Below are 16407 nucleotides of genomic sequence, written 5' to 3' on the forward strand. Positions count from 1 at the left end.
GGACTCTGGTGGCAACACTTCTGTTCATAAGAGTTTAATTTCTGTGTCCTTTGTGAAGAAAGGGGTAGGTCCTGCTCATCACAACGTGGCTCTCAGACCCTGGTCTCTGCTGTGTGTGTTAGTTTGTATTGCATTTATATTACACAAAAAAGTGGTCACTGGGAATTATGATCAGAGCCCTCGTTCCCTATATCCCAGTGCAAGGACCTAATGGTTTCTTGCCTGTTGTATGATTGGGGTTTGAGTTTGCATAGTCCTATCAGTACTTTGCCCCCATGGAAGTTACACATGTCCTGGTGCTTGAGACACCATCATAGTATTTGAAAGACTGAGTTTAGTCCCTCTGAGGATAAATAATGCTGAGTTCTATGTTCTGAAACTAGATGGAAGGTTGAGTGAAAACCTTCCAAACTGCCTGTAGTTGTCTTGTTTGATTATCTCTACTCCTGGTTGAAGAGACAGATGCCTTATAATTACCACACTGCAGCAGCAAGTCACTGCAGGTACACAAGTGAAGGAAAATGCTTTGAATTTCAGAGGTACACCAAATCTGAGTGGACTGGAATCAATCCCATTTTTTAAAGCCATACCCTAAAATGGGGAAATGAGACCCTTCTTCCTCAGAAATTGTATCTAGTAACTGACCTTTATGTCTATAAAATATATAATCAAACTCCTAAAGTTGGAGTCTTTACTCTTCCAACAAATATGCTCATTTATTTGTTCTAGGATGTTGTGCTAGCAATGACTCAAAAGCAAAACAGTGGGGTAGCTCTGAGCTGAAGGTTGATTGTATCAGTACAAAATGAAAGGTAAGCATTGCTATTAAACAGCGTCCAAGCTTCAATACAGAACTGATTCTCTGTTTCTGGATAAATCAAGTTTTAATTCCCCCATGGATAATACCTCCTATACTGAGTTGTTCTGTAGCCATGTTACTAATATGGTCAAGTTTGTTGAATTATGGTACTTTGCTGTACTTTGCAGAAGTTAAGCTCTGGGTCAGATACATTTTCTGACAAGGAAATGTGTTTAGCTTAATGACACGTAGTGATTTCTGCACTCAACTCTCAGTTTGGATCCTAACTTAGTTTATTCTTGGGGAAGTCCTTAATTGTGATCTTTAGTGTACATAGCCAAAAATGAATTTAAGAAATTACTTATTTCATGGTTTGGTGGTAAGCAATAGTTTTAGTGAAATATCAGGAATTATTCAAGTAAAAGGTACGGGTTTTTTTCAATGTACTTTACATACAAACTGTGTTGCTGTGACTTGGGGCAATGATACAGTGCAGTGTGATCAGAGACGTTTTAAGGATGCACAGAACTGACTTTTAACATTGAATTAAAATTGCATTGATTTAAATAATATAGCCAAGATACTATTTAATTAGAATTGCAGCCTATGCAATCACAATATTATTAACCTCTCCTCTTTGGGAGAAACCATTATGCAAGTGTGGATCCTATTATCATGCTAGCTTAAGAACCTGAATAAATCCCTGAGAAGGCATCTACTGCTCTCCTGACACTGCTTCCCCTACTGCATACAGATACAGCTTTCATCTCTGTGGTAGTCTATGCTGTAAACATCCTTCTGAGGTTTCCTCACTGTTGTATTTTCTGGAGACAGAAGACCTATGGCTTTCCATTAATTTTTCACCTTTTCAGGCATTTGCAGCTGGGGGAAGGGAAGAAGATATTTGCTACTAACATTTGTTTCATGGGGCTAGCAGCTAGCTGTCCTTATTTCTGGCCAGTGTTCATGGAAATCAGTCGTTAATTTAGCAGCATGACACTCTTACATTTCTTGTCAGATTCTGAATTGCTTAATAACATGCTATGTTTGATAGTTGTTTGAAGTGCAGTGTTGGGATTTCTTTCCTTATGCACTCTTGTTTTTCATGAAATGCAAGATGGTGTTAGATATGGAAGTCCTTAAAAAACCCCATTTCTTAAGATGTATACACTTTCCCTTCTAGAAATTGTTCAGTGTTTTTGGCTGAAAAATTAGTAAAAGCTTGAAGCCTGAAATGCTGATAAGTCAAAGTACTCTGGGTATATGCAACTAATTACAGGCAACATTGAAAGAAAAAGGATTTTGGTTATCTTCCCAGTCCACCAACTTTTTAAAATTAGACACTTGAGTGGATTTTGCATATTCACAGTTAGAAATGGCTTAGCAGATTGTATTTAGCAGCCAGGTGTTATTTTTCCTTCAAAAGTGTAAAAATATTACTACTTTTACCTTTTCAAAATCTGCAAGTCAGGAAAGAATTAAAGTAATGGGAAAAAAATAACAGTTTTCTTTTCATGGATGCAGAAAGCTTTCATTAACTTTCCTGGGACTCTGATCACCTTTAGAATAGAATGATGCCTGTAAAAATATGAACTCTGTTCTCTTTACCATTTGACTGTTGTTCTACCCTCTCAATGATGTAGTTTCACTGTGTTTTGGGTTTGCACACTGCTTTTAAATGAAGTAGCTGCTCTCTGGGGGTACAAGTCCTAGATTTTTCAGACTGTAGGTTATTTCATAGCATCCTAAAAATAGTTGGTGTAGGGCCATCCAATTGTATTTGAACTGCCTGCATGTTAATAGTTTACAGATCTTCATTCTGGATCATAACATACAGCAGTCCTCATGAATGAGCACAGGAGTATGGGAATACTGTCATGACTGCAGCTGTGTCAAAAAAGATTCAATGAATGGTCATGCTTACTATCAGAAAAAGCAAGATTATTGCCAATCTTCTAAGTTTATCGTAAGGGAGGCAATAGATTTATATGGGTAAAAAGGTAACTATTTAGGAACAACATTCAATTACTTAAAAGTTAAATTCTTGACAATTTAGTACAGAAATTCAAAATAAAAGTTTAATTTCAGATTGTTTTAGTATTGTCATCCAGATGCTCTTGCTGAAAGCCAAAGAAACATAGAGGTCTTTTAAAATGAACCTGAGCTTGCTCAGAAGCGTGTTCATGGGGACCTTTAACAGCACCCTTTGCTAAAGCTTCCTGCAGTTTGGGTTAGTGGGTGCTTGGCAAGGAGATGAGGAGGATGTGTCAGGGCTGCCATGTGCCCAACCTGCTCTGCTGAAGCAACCTGGGTGTCCCTGAGTGACTCTGGAGCACTGGTGAGGCTTCCCAGCCTGGCCACAGCCTGTGGCCATGTAGTGGTGGAGTGAATGGGAGATGTGCAGGTGCCTGATGCTGGTGCTGTAGGCACCCCGTGTGCAGGTGTGTGTCTGTCCCCTCCTTTTTGGAAGCCCCCCCGTGCCAGCCCAGCAGCGCTGTTGGTCTGGCCTTGGGCCACCACTCCTTAGGTGTGGGTTACTCCTTCTGTCCCTCCCTTAGCTGCTGGAGGAGTCTGCAGTGTTGGCAAGACCAGCTCACCATGACCCCTCAGGGCCAGGAGCTGCCCTGGTCCCTCCCTGCAGTGGCCCTGGGCTGCTCCGGCAGCCACAGGGATTCAGGCTTGGGCAGCCAAAGCCAGCGGGGCTCAGGCTGCCATCCATGAGCCCTCTCCTGTCTGACTGCTGCTTCCAGGTGGCACTAGTTTAACAAGGTCACTTCATTTAAAGCTGTTGGGACCCTGGAAACAGAGAGTTTTGAACTTTCTGTATTGTCAAGCACTGACCCCCCCCAAAAGAAGAGTGCTTTTGACCTGAAGCCTTAGAAAAAGTTTCCAAAACTAAATTATAAAGCTAAAATCACTAGTGTGTAATTTAAATAAAACTGTGTAATATCACATAGTGAAGAGTTTGGAATGTGGAGTTTTGGAATATAGTAGTAAGTAAAAAGCAAAATAGAAGCTTTAAGGCAAGTTTCTTTCTTTCTTACACTTTATTCTTCTTAGGTTTAAGTAGTATCTTCTAATTAAATAAAAAATGCCACACTGCGGGTCACAGATATTTGATCATTAAATCAAAATTAAAAATTATGTGTTAGTTTTTAATTGAACAATTAGGCCTTGAAAAACCTTGTAACAAACAAAATATATTACCATTTCTACATTTTAAACTTGTTAACTAAAAGTACTGTAGGACTCACTGTACTATAAATAAAAATTAATAAGCAGCTAAGTCGAAACACAAAATTACATCTCTCATGCTTTTAATCCCAGCTCTAACAAAACAAAAAAAACCTAACCAAACAAAAAAAAGTAATATAAAGCAAGCAACAGTAACTTCCTTGGCTGTTAAAAATGGCCACTTTTCAGCATAGTGTGCTGTTTTCGAAATTAATTGCTCAAGTTATTTTACTATAAGTAAAGTTGTCTGTTAATACAGTCCTCTTGCATGTATTTTGAATTTTCAAACCAGTGTCAAAACTTTCTTGTTACTGTGGGTTTTTTTGCAGTTCACGGGCAGGGTAAAGGATATGATAGGAGCTTTGAAAATTCTGCCCAAAAAACTTAATGATTAGAAATTGCAAATTTTTAACTGTGGTGATGAGAAAGGAGATGTTAGAGAGAATAAAACCAAATTACACTTAAAGGGTAGGTTACGTGTCACTGAAGTGGATTTCTGAAGAAATTTTCAGTCCCATATATAGTCCCTGCTTTTTCCTCTTTCCATCCTGACATCCTCAAATAAATTTTTTTTTGTCTGTGTCAAAATTAATTTTGAGAGGATCTGAACTGTATTGGAACTGAAAAACATGGCCTCCTGTGTGGACATCAGTTTCCTTCAGTTGATTGTTGACTGTGTCTTATGTGACTTGTTTCTCTTAGGCCAATTTAGTACTTTTTGTTCAGATTACGAGAAGCCATCAAGGCCTGTCTGAAGAGCCAGAACATTTTTGTCAGGGAACTAGATAAAAGCAAAGGATGAACTTCATTTGAAATTTATAGTAAACTCAGAATTTCACTGTGAAAAATTAAGTTAAATTGTTTTTATTCATGAGCTTCTAAGTTAAATACATCAGATTTAGTGCTTTGAAGTGATTTTTTTCTTTAATCCCTCTAACTCTTATAAAGAGACTAGATAATCTCCCATTTATTGCAATGTAAGGCATATTTCAAATACACGAGACAGTTTATCTCTGCAAAGTATGAAAGTGCATTTAAAATATTTTTTTAAATGCTAGCCTAACTGAAAAACGCCATTTTATTTATATTCCTCTGGCTATTTCAGTGAGAAACAGATGGCTTTAAAGTACAGTTTTTGCATGCAGTGTCCTACCAAATTAAATGGGAAGAACTTTACATCCTGACTCCATAACTGAGGTCAAATCCTGTTCTCCTCAAGGTTCCCTGTGCTGCTTTGTTCAGCAGAAGGATTCTGCTCCACAAATCCCTCTTCAGTTCTTGCATTTGGGAATTACAGTGTGCAGTACCTTAGGTACAGGGATAGCCTACAGGAACTGTAGGCCAATAATTCCTTCTTTTGGATAGCAGATGAAGCCTTGCATGTGCCCACAGTGACATTATGGAACTGTGGGGAATATATGGCTTCTAAGCAAGTGAGAGAAATCTCTAAAAGTAAGAAAACAGTATTGTAATTAGCAAGTTATCTTTTATAAAATTGTAATGTCTTTACATACAAAGCTTGGGCTTAAAGATGTTCTGTTTAAATGCTGTTGAAACACAATGGAAGCTTCAGTAGGATGTGGGAATTGAGATGGAATTGGTTAATTTAATATTTCATCCTATTCAAAATAGGATATATAATAGCCATATGCCTAGCTCAGGGGACTCGAGGATTTCAGCATGCTTGGAGTCTTCTAAGAAAGCTGAAAAATATTCTATAAAGATGCATATTATCAATACCCTTTTTCTTTGCATACCATAATCTTACTGTAGAAGTGCATCCCGAACATAATGAGCTTTGCTGTGGTGGAAACAGGGCAGGTAGGTTGACAGGAGGTGAAGAAAGAGTGATGGGATTTGAGCCATGTCTGTGACTCAGGGTTGTTGGTAAAATTAGTGTTGGCTCAGGTAGGTGCCAAGTGGGTGCTTGTTTGGGAGAGGCAGTTTTTAAAATAAGTGATACTAACCAAAGTGAGGCTTGGTGTAATAGGAAATAAGGTACAAAATAAGTAGCAGCAGCATGCACATGATTATCTTGCTTAAGCATATGTTTGTGTCATATTGCACCGTACCAATGATGAGGAACATCTGTGCTCTTTGTTCACACTGCCGATTTGATTTTTCTAATGTATTGATGTGATATAAAGTAACCTTATCACTTCAAAGCTCTAGGTTTTTGTTTTTCCTCTTCTCAGCTGGGTAATTTTCTTCTTGACAGTGTTCTTGTACAAATTGTGAAAGAAAGAAAATATTCATAACTGTGATCATTTACAAATTAGGAAAATTTACTTGTTTGTTTAGCAGGGCACGGGTGGGGGACAGAGGTAGAGGAGCTGTCACATTTACAGAAATAATCACTTTCTGAGTCTACAGGCCAAGATTTTGAAGAGAAGTATGATTCTGTATATTGCCAGTCTAGGTGCCAAACTTGAAAAACAATACTTTTACTATCCTAAAGCATTACCATGTTATCAGGTCTTATTCAGACTGAAAACCGTTATCACGACTTAAAATGGTTTCATATTTGAAGTACTTTTTCCAAAAATGCAAAATAATTTTTTCAAAAAGTTCTATCTTGCGTTTATAAATAGAAACTTGTTGCTTTCCATTTTATTAAAGATTTTAATTTTGGAATATTTCAGTACTCTGTAATTAAATTCATAAAGTTTTATTTTGGGCTAATACATAGTGACTGGACTACATTTCTGTCATTGGTTTAATGTATTTGTTTCTGAGATCATCATGAAAGAAGCACTATTTTAAAAAATACCTTGTGACTCTGACTTCATTTTTATAGCAGTGGGAAGAGTAGCTTTTCCTGAATTGGTTTGTACTTGCATAGGTTGCTAGGAAAAGTAGTGTGTGACTACATGTGGTTAGTGGACTTCGAATAGAAACCACCAAATACAAAATGCTCAGTTTTGAAATGAACTGTCAATGCAAAAGCCGGGACTTTTTAACTTTAGAAAGTCTGTGTACCAGAGCTAAGTTTGAAAACACCTTGGGATTTAATTGTGCATTTGCAGTGAAGTAACAGTAGTTTATTAATTCTAAAACCTGAAATTATGCATATACATTTTAATGCATTATAATAATTATTTTAGTTTATGTGATTTTTATGCAGTAATTAAGTTTTGACATTTCTAGAATTAATCTCCTTTATGATATATATACACTCCTTTATGTTATTTACTAATCTTATTTAAAAAGGGAACATTACATATTGAATAATGTACCTCAATTTTATTGTAATGATTTTACTGGTTACCAGGTGGGGTGGCAGTTGAAAAATTTGGTGAATGCACTACGAGAGGATCCGAGTGGTGTTATCTTAACTTTGAAAAAGCGACCTCAGAGCATGCTTACCTCAGCACCAGCTTTACTGAAAAATATGAGATGGAAGCCCCTTGCTCTGCAGGTAATGAAGCTTAATCATAAGTCATACACCATCATTTTAACTATAGATTATCTCAATGATGCTTTATTGTGCTTCATCCTCAGCAGCATATAGATTTACTCTTGTATACTTTGAAAAATTGTTTCTGAAATTATTTCTCTGCGATTTGTTCTCATAGGCTTAATTGAAATTAAACCTGTTAGAACTTTTCAAAGTTAAGAAGTAATCATCCCAGTGTTCTACAATGCAGAAAAGTAGCCTCAGGTAATTTTTTTCTAGCTAAGGAGAGACAGACATGCTTCACAAACTGATAAATTTAGTTTGATTTCTTGTGAAGATCTCAGTACAATGTAACCTCAAAAAAGAGGGGACAAAAATGTTTGAGTTCTCAGTTCGATTACTGATGGAGTTACAGGAAAATTTATAAGGTGATTGTATTCAATAAACCACTTGACCATCAGAATTTCCTCATGTAAATAAAGCTGTACTTGTGTCAAAGTTGTTGTTGAGATGGAAGGCTTGCACATAAGAAAGCACAGGATGTCTGGATGGGCACTTAATTTTAGTAAGCCTACAACATGCTGAAAGCCATGGAATGGTTTCATTAAAGCTTTCATGTTTAACTCTAGGATAAAATGTCACTGTGATGGATTACTCTAGGAAATAAAAGTTACATTCAGACTGATGAAGGCATGTAACTAACTGATGGAACCAACAAATAATCCATTTTTCCATTCAGTTCAGACAGAATACTGTTTAGAAATTTATTTTGTTTGCATAAAGAGTGCATTCTTTGGGGCATTTCTATTACCACACTAAAAATTCTAATTAAAAATTAAGTACATATGAAAGAGAAAAGACTTCTGCAAAGTTTGGACGAAAGGAAAATGGGATATGGAAATGCCACTGCCATTATCTGTGGTCTTATGCTCTTTGAAATGTTGGGAGATACATAAGAAAGCTAATGCCATGAAGAACTTCTTTCATATGTGTGTGTGTGTACATATATGTGTGTGTGTATGAATATATATTATAATGGTGAAATGCATCATAGTCTTTGAAACTAAGTTCTTAAATGCTTGAGATATTTTGGCTTTCAGATATAAAGAGCTGAATACACATGTGACAAAAACTTTCAACCAGAAATTAGTATCTGAAGATAAAATTGCAACTCTGGATGCATGAAATGAATGTATGAATGTTTATACTTGAAGGCTGTACTTTTTCCCTAGCTTTAGTGAGAATATAAATACAAATGTAAAATACGTTGTTGCTTTAAATGGGGTCAAATACTTTCAGACTAAATCCTGAGTTTGATTGAGTTTGGTATTTCTTCAGATGAATTGGGCCATGCTCCTAAATACTGCATTTTACTTCACTTTGTCATTTATTACCAGAATAATTACGTTGGAGACCTCACATCAAAAGTTTGTCAGGTACTTGGGTCTTACTCAACTGATAAAACTTTAGATCTGCTATGTAAATATCTACATGTTATTCAGGTTTCTCATTTACACTTCCTTTGGCCAGCAGACATGCATTAGTAATTACTGATTCATTCATTTTAGCCTGCTTTTGACTGATCTACCTTAGGATATGGTGAATTTGCCCCTGCACATGCCTCTTTCTCTGCGTTTGATGATAAAGGGAATCTGGACAGCTAGCTTGAATGTAGATTATCTGTACTGGATGACATTGAGCCTAGATAGTGATCTTCTGTAATCTTACAGATTTGGGGAATGGGGGGCAATGGGAGTATTGGGGGTGGGAGGGTTGCTTCTTGCTGTTAGCATGAAAAATATGGATATTTTCAAGGCTAATATGAACACAAATAGAGATACTGTTAAACATTGCAGATATAATTCTGTTATCATGATGGTATTATTCTGATTCTATCAAACATGACATCAGGATAAGACCAGAACCTCATTCAGCACTTACGTGTGCAGTGGGCATATGTGTGTCTGTTGTAATTTATAATTTTAGTGTGAGAAACAACAGTTTTCTTAAGTAGGCGGAGTGTGGACAAAGCTCCAGGGTGAAGTGCAAGCTTCAGAACATGCATAATGTGGAAATTTCTGTTGGGGATTTATGCGGATCAGAGTTGAACAGATGTTAAAGTCGGTTGATGTTAAAGTTTAAATGTAGCCTAAGTGTGAAATCAGTACTGTATATTTTATCAATAATAAGCATCAAAAGAGGTCCAAGTGCAGTGTAATTTTATAGCTGTAAAAATATGAAGAAATTATGTTTATTTAACTAATTGTCTGGAAAAAATCTTCAGAAAAACTCTAAGTGTAACAATTGCAATTTGACGCTATGCTGGTCCGAAATTCCTTATGTTCCTGATTCACAGGAGCATAAAGGGACTATTCTTTAATAAAGCATAGGATGTAATGTAAGAGGAGAAGGGAGGAAAGTCATAGCAAATACCAAAAAAATCATAAAGGAAAACAGTGCTTAATACCAACTTTGCAAGCAGGGGAGGTTATGGTAACTTGTTTTCCCATATCAGGAGATCTTGAAATATTTGAGAACATTACAAATGTGCTGTCATCCCAGAGTTAATTGAATTATATGTATTATTCAGCAGACACAAGTTACAAGGAAATTGTGACCCAGTAATAATTCTGTTAAAATGCAAAATATTCAAAAGATTACAGAGTGAGATATGGGGATGAAATTCTGATAAAATGGGAAATAGGATCAGCAAAAAGACAGCTATGGTCTTTTTGTTTCTGCAAATAGAGTGAACAGAGGAAAAATGTGGTGTCACAACCTAATCATATTGTGATGAGTGAGGTGGGAAGGTAGAAGTTTGCCCTAATGTAAGGAGGATGACACAAAATCAGACTTAAATTTTTTGTATGTGTCCCACCAGTCAATATGCTTAACAGCTGGTGCCATAGTTGTAGAAGGTAAATATGTCAGTGTATTAAATTAGGAGACTCATTTACATTAAAATTTACATTGTGATGTTTAAATTGAGAACCTTCAAAACTTAATTTTAGCTTAAAGTGAATAATGTGGCATTATTGATAAATTACATTCAGCTTGTTCAGTCTGTAATTGTGTTTAAGAATGTGAAGTTTGCCATGTGCAGCCACATGACAAACTAGACTTAATGGAGAGATAATAAATTTACCTGTGAGCTGGGAAATGCTCAGTGAGTGCCCCAGCTCAGGCAGTGTGCAGGTATATTGAGCTGGTTTGTGTATGGGTGGCAGGGTGTGCTAGGAGTTAAATTATAACCTGAGAGTGAAATGTTTAAGAGCTTTCTGCCCACTGTTAGTGATCTAGATTAGCCATATACCAACCAAACATTCACAGTCTCTAAGTTTGGAAAATGCATTTACATCATTCAGATATTAACTGTTTTTTAATTGGCATAAATGCTTCTTAGAATTTTCAGCTGTTTACTTTGAACAGCTCTGCCTTTGCATTGCAGTCTTGCTGTGAATTAGGAGTTAAATGCAGACTACATAATTGTTGATTAATTCTTAATTCTTTGTGAGGTTTTTTTTTTTCTTTTTAGCAGAAACACTTATATTTATTCTTTTCATAAATATTCTTATCCTTAGAATAAATAGGAAAGGTTAGGGGAGAGAAAGAGAGAAGAAGAATTATGCATCTGGTATAGCAGTCCTGAAACTCAAATTGAATGGTTTGATGTACAGTAAAATAATAAAATTAGCCTTTGGCTATCCTATGCACCATTACATAATGAGTTTGTATTTACAAGTGCATTAATTCCAGCTCTAAGGTTAATCAGTACAGAAATTAAAAAAAACCCCTTTTTTACCCCCTTTGTGTCCTGATTAAAGAAAGTGCTGGTTGGTTGGTTGGTTGACTGGTTGGGTTTTTTTAGTGTTTTCAGTGAGTTGATTGTCTGTTTTAATATCCATCAGTATCCAACCTCTTACTGATAATCAAGGTTCTCCCATGATGCATTTTAGAATCGTATCCAAATCTGTGAAGTCAGGGGATTTTTCAGCCTGTGATTTTTGTTACTGCTTTTGCAACAGTTGAATTAGGCAGCTGTGGCCTTGGGGGGGGGAATTTAGTGGTTGCCTTTTGCAAAATTGAAATTACTTATTAATATGGTATTGTACCATAAATATTAAGATGTTACGCCTGCAAGACAAACCTTACTAAATTTGCCTTTCAGTTAGGTTTTTTTTTTGGATAGTCTGATCCATTGTGTGAGAACCTAGAATGCTATTGCAGTTTGCAATATTTATATTTCTGACTGCTACTGAATATGGTGAACAAACCAATTAACTTTAACCTTATTTTTTATTTATTTTCCTTGTTTGACATAGAAGTGACTTTATCTTTGAACTCTCCAAATTTTTGTCTGGTTCAAAACCTAACGGAAATAAATTTTCTCTACTCTAGATTGTCTGTTTTATTTCTCCTGTCCACTTTGTGTTATTTTGGGGAGGTTTCAAAGGAAGGCCCCTTCAAGTGCTGTTTGAATAAAGATGAAAAGTTCAATAGAGAAGATTCTCAGAGCATATGAAATTTTCTGTAAGTCGCTGTCAGCACATTAGCAAAAACCTAGCTGCAAAGTCCTCCTTTGCCTTCTGGAAAATGCTTTGTTAATTACCCCAACGAAGACTTTATTGCAGTGTGGAAGACTCTTCATCCAGGGTTTTTCAATACAGAAAAGGAGTGCTAGAGCAGCACGTGCCATGCTTTGGTTGGTTTGGAATGCACCCGCTGGTGTCACTGAGAAGGCTCTTCCTCATGGCAGCTCCAGCTGCCAGCCACAACTTGGAAAAAACCCTTCTGACCCATCCTTCACAAAGCCTTTTACATGTCACCTTTTGTATATCTTTATAGTTCATTGTACGGTTGTGTATTTGATTAAATTGTACTGGTTTAAACGCATCAGCAGCTCTGTATCTGTAGTTTTTTTGACAAGAGTTTTTTGGATTAGATATGCACCATATTTCCACTGTTACATTCCACATCTTTTCATTTCATTTTCCTGAGAAGCTGCTGCCACAATAACAAGTCCTTTGTTTGAAAGAAAATGCTACTTCTATTATTTTTATTCAGTATATTTTTCTACTTGATGATATTGCCTCCTTCATTTATCTAGACACAATGCTATATACTGTTTTCATCATTTATGACTAGAGCTAATGATGCTACACTTTTTAATTATTAAATTTGAATAAAATACTAACTTGTTTACTTTTAAATTACTTAGTTGTCTTTTACCTGCATGGGAACTGGGCACTTTTTGTAGCTCTGTTAAAATGAGGTCTGTCTGAATTAGTTACAGTATCTCATTATTTCATGTCATGATTGTTCTATAAAAGTTAATTTTATTGGAAGCATTTTGTTCAATGTATTCTTGTAACTTTGATCCAATATGAAAAATATATTGGCAGTAAAATCTACTTATTGATGCAAATACTGCATACTGTAATTTAAACCTTTGTGTTAGTTTTGCTTATATTTTTAAAAATTGTATGTCTTTTTCTGGAGCAGCGTTTCTCAAACTTATATTGCAGCTTCCCATGGAGTTAATGAAAGGTTCAAAGAGTTTTAGAAAACATTAAAAAGAATTTTAGATAGTATGTATTAAATATTGATTACATCCATTGTTTAGACAGAAAAATGAAAAGGAATATGCTGACTCACTGGGACACCGTCTCAGTTTCTTTAGGACTGGGGGTGCAAAATGCAGCAATGTTAGCAAGAGGGAGGGTGGGGACCACAGGACAGAGCCACCCAAGGACAGAACAGCTCCTGAAGAGAGGGGACCTGTGTGCTGTCAGTCAGGGCTTTCAGGCATTTCCTTTTTCCCAGTGATAGAGAAACCAAGCTGCTGTGAGTAAAGATGGTTGGTTCCCTGTTCTGCAGCCAAGTGACAGCATAGGGGAGGCTCTGTCTAAACAAATGAAGACTAATGAACCTGAGGGAGGCTGTTGTATTCAAAATGTTTGAGAAATGGTACTCCAAAATATATTGAATTACAGATTTTGTGTTTGTCATTGTGGATTACGATTGATGCAAGGTCATTTGTGGGACATTTTTTAGGTTGTTCCAATTCTAATATGTAAATTCCAAACTTTCTCTGTCAGGCTTTTCCCATGGGCCAAGTATTCAACTCTTTAGACCTGAAAATATTTTAGTTTTATTGCTGTGTCAGCAATCCCACTTGCCCTGGCCAGCCTGCCAAAAGGAACTGCAGAAGGAGAATTTCTACTCCTTGGAAGAGAACTAATTCAGTGGTACCACTGATCTCCAAGGGAACCATTGAGAAATACTTGCTTGGAGTTGCATGTGGTTTTGTGTCCAGTGTGCCTGCATGTGGCCCACTGAGTGGCTGCCATTGAAATAGAGAGCTACATGAGCTGGTGACTTGCATGTGATCAGATTGACTGGAAGAGCTGAGATCTCTAAATTTCAATGCAAAATGCTGTGTAGATGCACAATACCTCTAGGTCATGTTTTTTTCAACCAGAGGGGGTTGATGACTTCTTTATATATAAAAATGAAAGCTGAACTTCTACAGCACAAGGTGGTAGTTATAGCAAGGCTCTCAGTGTGTTGAGCTACTTACTACCAGAAGAGACCATTTAAATGTTTTACCATGGAAAAAGTTCTTACTAAGCTACTGATTTACTGGTGTAGTCATGATAAATGCTGTTTTGCTTTTTTCTTTTTTAAGAGTGTGACTTATTTTTAAATTGAGATTTGCCTTTTTTTCTAGTTACACGACTTTTCTGTGGAAATAAGCAGAGAGTTGAGTTTGGCAATGCAAAAGAAATATGGAAAATATTCCTGAGACATCCTACTATGTATTGGGACAATCCTACAGGATTGTGCCTCTACCTGGATTGGATTACGATTTCTGTCCCCTTGGGAGCTCCAGGTGCCCTGGGAAGCTGAATTTATTTTGCTGTCCTGTGAGGAACCACAGACATTCAGAGTGTCCACAGTTACACTGTGTCTGCACCTCTGACAGTGTCTGACAGGGAACCACTGGCCTTCAGTAAGTTGGATAGCTTGTGGCTTTCTGTGTTAGACTGAATACCATTTCTTCCTATTGCATTCAGTGGTTTAACCACCTTCCTGTGCTAAAAGATAAACCAGAATATGCATTTGTCAAAGATGTACAAACCCAAACTGATTTCCAGGATCAACCAGCAAATTGCCTGGAGGGCAAACTGACATATAAGTCACGACTGTGTGTTGTACCAAACAAATTCCTCGGACTTCAGCTATTTTTTTGCCCCCTCAGAAATTAGGGCAATATCATTAGGGTTTAAATATTTGCAGCCAAGTATTCTAGGCTGTAATACAAGGAAACCTCATTCCTTCTGTCCTCTAGCCCTCCAGCAGCTTGTCAGGATCACCAGAGGCACATCAAATTATTTTAAGTGTAGAACATTCTTATGCTTGAGCATGATTTTCCCTATGTAACATAAACCATAAACTCCTAGTGACTGCCACAGTCTCTAAGTCCCCTTTTCCTCTTACCTCCCTTTTCATGCAGGTAAAGTAAAGGCTTGTCTTCTTCCTCTAAATGGAGAAGAGCAAACCCATCTGCACATTTTGACCTCCTCTCAGTGCTTCTGCTGGTATGAGCCATGAGAAAACAGCTTGGGCTTAACAAGTGTAAACACGATCTAGGTCACCAAATCCTTTTGGCTTACAATGAAAATTAATTCAACAGGCTACTCAGAAAGCCACAAAGTATTATTATTATAGAAGTGCTAGGTGTCAGAAAGTAACAAACACTGATGTATTAGTGAGTGGTTCTAAAACATCTATGGCTACAGTGTCACAGATGAAAATTTAAAGGATAATATTTTTGTTTCTCCAAAAGAGGGAGGGAGGATGTTTAGGGTTGGTTTTTATTGTTTTAGGTTGTTTTTTTGACCTGTTTTTGCCACCAATTTTATTCTTATTTTTGCAGAGTTGTCTTGTTTTTAGTGGTTGTAAAGTCTTTTACCTGTCTGACTTTTTGTGTGTGTCTTTCTCCCTTTCTTCCCGTAAAAACTGTCAGTCTTTCTTTGGCCTGGCTGTAGAATATTCCCATTAATGAGGAAAAAGAGTTAAGCAGTATCACTGTGTGTAGGAGACAGATTTTGAACATTCAAAAGCAGAAAACTTGTTTCACTTTATAGCTGTTGCTCTAAAGGTGGACTTGCAAAGTTTTAGGAAGCAAATTTTAAGCACGCATTTTGTTGTATTAGAGCTACATAGCAACTAACACAGCTCTGTTCCTAAAACAAGGCAGTAAACTGGCTAAGGGATGAGGTTTCCTAAGTGATATTCATTGTTCCTGCATACAGATTGTAAAAAAGTAACGCAGTGGTGGGGCCTTGCCTTGATAGGCATAGATTTGTGTCACTTATCAGGAGCTGAGGAAAGACCAACATTCTGGCAATGTTCCTGCTTTAGACTTTTTGGATTTTCTGCTACAGTGTCAAGATTAAAATCTAGAAAACGAGAACTGATTATTCTGCACAGGAATGACCTTTTGGTCTGTCATAAATTGTTGGTAATAGTGCTGGGAGAAGAATCTTTGTGCATCAATTCAGTCCACATTTAGAGCTTCTCTGCCATCAATACAATGTCAAATGTTTGTGTCTTCAAGTAGTTACTAAGGTCAGAAATTGTAGGTATAGTGAACTCTCTTCAATCCCAGCATTTCTTTCTTCAAGGAGTAAACTTCAAAATGATGGAGGAGAAAAAACTCTTTCAAAGCAAAACTCAGTATATTTTAATATTAGATTCTTTTTGGAGAGCATGAAGATACTCTTGTACTTGCTGTTTTGCTCTTTCTTTTTCTTCTGCTTGAGTTTAGCTATCACACAGACCTAGCTACACAAGGTTTTTGTTTTTAGACAGACATGTCATTAAGCAGACTAAAACAATCAAACTTTTCTTCTCATTTGATTTTTCTGCATCTGTGTAGAGACTTAGAAAATCTTGTGAGAAAATGTGATTA

General features: G+C 36.7%; 1 protein-coding gene across 7 annotated transcripts in view; it reads left to right on the forward strand.

The window, feature by feature from the left end:
- The window catches only part of CNKSR2 (connector enhancer of kinase suppressor of Ras 2), a 206390-nt gene that overhangs the window by 103477 nt on the left and 86506 nt on the right, over window positions 1-16407 (forward strand). For 5 of the 7 annotated variants that reach the window (XM_014879721.2, XM_088160265.1, XM_088160269.1 and 2 more), the window contains one exon: window positions 7305-7451. The exons of the other annotated variants lie outside the window; for them this stretch is intronic. In XM_014879721.2, coding sequence (XP_014735207.1) covers window positions 7305-7451 — 147 coding nt within the window. The remainder of the gene's footprint in view (window positions 1-7304; window positions 7452-16407) is intronic. 7 annotated transcript variants of the gene reach the window in all.

The sequence above is a fragment of the Sturnus vulgaris genome, chromosome 2, assembly GCF_052056855.1.
Source record: "Sturnus vulgaris isolate bStuVul1 chromosome 2, bStuVul1.hap1, whole genome shotgun sequence".
NCBI classification, from domain to species: Eukaryota; Metazoa; Chordata; class Aves; order Passeriformes; family Sturnidae; genus Sturnus; species Sturnus vulgaris.